General features: G+C 43.3%; 1 protein-coding gene across 1 annotated transcript in view; it reads right to left on the minus strand.

Annotated features, from left to right (window-relative positions):
* TSPAN8 (tetraspanin 8) overlaps positions 1-4,172 on the minus strand; it is a 28,437-nt gene that overhangs the window by 10,296 nt on the left and 13,969 nt on the right. The window contains exons 3-4 of the mRNA XM_003798949.3: positions 1,529-1,666; positions 38-112 (exon numbers count right to left, since the gene is read on the minus strand). Of these exons, the coding sequence (XP_003798997.1) occupies positions 38-112; positions 1,529-1,666 (213 nt within the window). The remainder of the gene's footprint in view (positions 1-37; positions 113-1,528; positions 1,667-4,172) is intronic.

Below are 4,172 nucleotides of genomic sequence, written 5' to 3' on the forward strand. Positions count from 1 at the left end.
CTTTTCCCAAATTGCCAGACATCCTGTGTGTACACACCTCAGTTTTGAAAGTGGCTCCCAGGATGCCGGCCACCACCTGCAGGATCAGGATCAGGAGCAGGCCGATGAAGAACTGAAAAGAGAGGGGGGAGTGTGCGTCATCCTGCGTCATCCTGCGTCATCCTGCGTCATCCTGCGCTCCAGTCCACAGCCGGACCCCGGCACAGTCTGAGTGGCAGCCCCACTCTTCGCTTACTCCACCTTGCCCTTCAAACTGCAAATACTGGGCCCATTACCAGCAAACATGTAGTTCAAAGACTGAGCAAGAGATGTGGTTCAGATGAAATATTTTTAATAGAATGACTGGCAGCTGTATGATATTGAATGAAGAAAACCCTGAAAATCCAGATGAATTCTCGTGCTCCTTCCCTTTCTTTACCAAACACCAACCCACAGATTCAGAACTGGCTTCAAAGCAGCATTTCCACCACTCTCAGAACCACCGGGCATCTTGTTATATTCACAGAGTTCTGAAGTCTGCCTCAGATCCCCTGAATTACCATCTTGGACGATGTAGCCCACAGATTACTTTTTTAAAAAACTTCCTCAAATATTAGATTTCCCAATTGCAAAGGAGGCCTTATTAATCAAAAAACAACTATTAGAGTCCTCTTAAAATTGACTTTACCTTCCCTTGTAAAAATCAAACAATTAAAACAATCATTTTCAGGGACTGACATGATACTTTTTTTACTAGAGAAATAAGTTTAGATTCATTATGCTAAACTCTCATGTCATTTATGTCTGATAAACACTTGATTTCTTTCTAATAATTTTACTATACCTATTATGATTTTCTACCATGCTAAAAGTGGATACCTAATGCCTGTGGGTTAGCCCCACCCCATCCACCCTCTTCCTGACAAATCTGATGATATCGCTCCCTGGCAACCCTCTTAGGTTGCCAAGTTCTGGCCCACAGAACTCTTCACCATGGGACTACAGACTCATCTCCTGTCATTTACAGAGAATAGCCTCTGACAGTCTCCCGCTCAGTTCCCCAAACACACGGCACTGTGCTGCAGGTTCTCTTCTCTCCACAACCTCCCCTGTGCAGCACCGTACTCACTTCTGCCCTTGACCTCAAAGTTCCCTCCTCTATCCTTGCCCTTTCCTTCTGTGGCCACTCTTACCTTAGCTATTTGTTTACCTACTAATCTTTCCTAATGGGTTCCAATTGTTTGAAGGTCATCTGTGTCCTTTAGCACAGTGTCTGCACTCAGAGGCACACAGTCATGCTGAATAAATGAATGAGTGAATCAGTGAAGGAATGGATGGATAAGCAATTGGAACCTGTCCTCTTTCAGAGTTTCCTCCAATCCAAGCCAAACCACGCCAACTCTAAACCACATTAGCTTCCCTAGTCAAACCCTCCAAACAGCAGCTAGAATTTCATATGTCTTGGCGTGATTTTGGACAGACCATGGGGACAGGACATAATCTGTAGGAGTGTGAGGGCTGGACGCTGGCGGTGGTCCAGGGAACGCACCAGCAGAAGCATGCAGCGACTTTCCTTTATGGCCCCGCAGCAGCCCAGGAAGCCCAGGACCATGATGATGGAGCCCACGGCAATCAAGATGTTCACAGCAACATAGGGGTTAAGGCCAGAGTCTGCAGAGTTGAGAATCTGGAAATAGAAAGAAAAAAGACATTAATGGCAGAAAACCCCTTTCCCTGAATTTTATTTTGCTCATTCAGCAAACAACCACTGAGTATCTGCTATAACATATGCCAGACCCTGTTCTAGAAGCCCGACAGACTTGGGTGATCCTGACAGGAAGAAAACCCCTGCCCCCTGGAGCTCACGTTCAGCCGGAAGGCCACCTGCCTGAATAACGTTTCCAGCCTCTCATTTTCCTAAAATGTTATGTTGGAAGCTGGACAGAGGAAATGTAATGGGTTTTTCTGAAACAATATTTTAAAAATCTTAGAAGGACAGGTACTTCAACACTTTTGATGTGATTTTTGATCCAAATATTGTATGATTTGTATATAAAGTAGCATTATAAACTATGTGTTTGTATGGTGATCTAAGTCCTTAAATGGAAAAGTCCAAGTTCTTCCACCTATGGACAAATGAAATAATATGACTCAATCTTGGAACTTTTATGTTGAGCCAAAGAAGACAGACTTTTAGGTTACATTGCTTTCAATCCTAAGGTAAAGTTCAAGTTGTTGCTGAGCCCTTCACCCAGGGGTCATGCTCTGACTTCGTGCACATTAGGTGAGATCCCGCCATGACCCTTCCTCCTTTCCCCCCAAGCCCCCTCTCTCCACACCTCTCCCCCTTGCTAGAGTATACTAGTGTTTTACATCTTGACAAAAAATAAGTCTACTTCCTGACATTCTATGTCAATTCTATCTCCTCATTCCCAGAAAGTTTCATCTTCCAGAAATTCTTTATTTTGTCTGACCACAAAGCAACAGGATATTGAGAAAAAAATCTTCGGGTCCTTTCTGGTGGGTGGACTGCCCATCAGCATAACTCAGTTCTTTTTCTGCACCCCCATAACATCGAACTTCCTCAACCACTTGTCCTCCATAAATGTGCAGAATTAAATCATGATATTAAAAAGTGCCCCCTGTGTCTGTGTCGCACATGAGTACAGCCCATCTATCTCCTGTACACTGGACCTCCTCGGCTATCTGCAGGTGGAGCGTCAGTTCCCAAACTAACTCAAAGACTGCCTCCTGGAATCCTCTCTACCACTCCATTAGCAATCAGTGCAAAAAGGCTGCTACTGTTAATGATGATATTTTTATTTCTAAAGGTTTTTTAAATATACTCATGGCCCAGAGGAAACATTTATTTAACAATCAGTGGGAAGGAATGTGCTACAGTTATAAAGGTATTAAAATGAAGATCTATATTCCAAGTAACTAGCTTTTTAATCCTGCAATAATTGCTCAACCCATTGGGCTCCAGTTTCCCATTTTTAAAAGGGAATTGGTTCTGTTTCTGTGGTATCTAAGGCCTCCTTTGTGTCCAAAAGAATGTGCTCACAGATAATGTTTCAATTCATGTACTTTGACAGCTTGGTTATATCCTAAAGATTTTTGTTTGTGTTAGAGTTTTTTGCTTGTTGTATGCTCATCTTCTTGTTAAAATTGGAGCTAGGAAGTCAGTTTTATTAATAAACAAGTATGACATCATGACATTTCAGTCAAAATAGACATGACAAAAAAAACAGCATTGGGAAACCTGTTCCATGCACTCACCACTAAATCCTTCACACCCTCGACAACTGCCAGGGCCGAAGTCTTCCTAGATAGGTTGATGAGAACTCAGGATTTCCAGGCCAGATGTAGAAATGACGGATTGGACATCTCTACATGAGGCCTGGATAGTGCGGGCCAGCAGGGAGGGAGGGACTTCCATGAGGCCAACCCGAGCAGGTGACCCACTACCAGGGACCAGCCAGAAAGCAGTGAGCTGACTGCCTGGCAGTCACTGTTCCAAATCCAACCCAACAAGTGGCTATTCTTATTCAAGATTTAAGTGGAAATCTGAGTTCAGATGTTTGCTCCAGGAGAGACACAGCAGGGATTGGAAAAGCTGTCTTGAATGAACACTGTCTATGTATGTCTTAGGACAAAGAGAATTTCTCCTCCTTTGGATTAAAAGAGATCTCCTAGGACAAGGGCAGCAGCCCATACACTTTGCTCAGGGTGCTGAGTTTATTCTGAGCTAGGAGTAAAGCGTTCCTAGGAGACACTTTAACAGAAAGACATGTCACCTCACAGACACCCTTCTCTTCTGTGTTTCTGCTTATGTTTTCCCTTCTAAAACCGCTAACTTTCTTTTTACACTGGTAAAAATCAGCTTTTTGCTCCATCTTGTTCTTTGTCACTGTCATCATATAAAAGCAAATCAAGTCAATATTATATAAGGCAAGCTGGTCAATGTCGCCCTGGCCAATATGATATAAGGCAAGCTGGTCAATGTCGCCCTGGCCAATATGATATAAGGCAAGCTGGTCAATGTCGCCATGGCCAATATTATATAAGGCAAGCTGGTAGATGCTATCTTGGCCAGTATTGTATAAGGCAAGCTGGTTGGTGTTGTGTGGTCAATATTACAGTATAAGGTAAGCTGGTTGATGCTGTCCTGGTCAGTATTATATAAGGCAAGC

Source organism: Otolemur garnettii, unplaced genomic scaffold (assembly GCF_000181295.1).
Source record: "Otolemur garnettii isolate 467f Iridium unplaced genomic scaffold, OtoGar3 scaffold00143, whole genome shotgun sequence".
Taxonomy (NCBI): Eukaryota; Metazoa; Chordata; class Mammalia; order Primates; family Galagidae; genus Otolemur; species Otolemur garnettii.